The following is a 638-nucleotide window of genomic DNA, read 5'->3' as shown; positions in this document are numbered from 1 at the left end:
CATGAAGAAGTGCAGGCGCGGGAAGGGCACCATGTTCACGGCCAGCTTGCGCAGGTCGGCGTTCAGCTGGCCCGGGAAGCGCAGGCAGGTGGTCACGCCGCTCATGGTGGCCGACACCAGGTGGTTGAGGTCTCCGTACGTGGGGGTGGTCAGTTTCAGGGTGCGGAAGCAGATGTCGTACAGCGCCTCGTTGTCGATGGAGTAGGTTTCATCTGTGTTTTCCACCAGCTGGTGGACAGAGAGGGTGGCGTTGTAGGGCTCGACCACCGTGTCTGACACCTTGGGCGAGGGCATGACGCTGAAGGTGTTCATGATGCGGTCCGGGTACTCCTCCCGGATCTTGCTGATGAGCAGGGTGCCCATGCCGGACCCCGTGCCGCCCCCCAGCGAGTGGGTCAGCTGGAAGCCCTGCAGACAGTCACAGCTTTCTGATTCCTTCCTCACCACGTCCAGGACCGAGTCGACCAGCTCGGCGCCCTCTGTGTAGTGGCCCTTGGCCCAGTTGTTTCCAGCACCGCTCTGACCTGCCAGAGGGAAAGGAGAATAATAGACACTAAAACATAAGGAAATCGGAATTCTTTCATTTTGCTGGTGGACTAATCTTAGAGTTGCAGATCTTCTCTTTATAGAAAATTTTC

The 638-nt window shown here is 57.8% G+C and overlaps 1 protein-coding gene across 1 annotated transcript; it reads right to left on the bottom strand.

Moving 5' to 3' along the window:
- Positions 1–3: 3 nt before the first annotated feature.
- On the bottom strand, positions 4–633 carry LOC115285137 (tubulin beta chain-like; the record flags this gene model as incomplete). Its single annotated transcript, XM_029931504.1, has 1 exon — positions 4–633. A coding segment is annotated over one exon (630 nt), but the record flags the coding sequence as incomplete, so codon positions are not given.
- Between the last annotated feature and the right edge of the window lie 5 nt (positions 634–638).

This window comes from Suricata suricatta, unplaced genomic scaffold (genome assembly GCF_006229205.1).
Source record: "Suricata suricatta isolate VVHF042 unplaced genomic scaffold, meerkat_22Aug2017_6uvM2_HiC HiC_scaffold_44555, whole genome shotgun sequence".
Lineage (NCBI taxonomy): Eukaryota > Metazoa > Chordata > Mammalia > Carnivora > Herpestidae > Suricata > Suricata suricatta.
The sequence above is the reverse complement of the archived record's forward strand: the minus strand, read 5'-3'. Positions and strand labels throughout refer to the sequence as shown.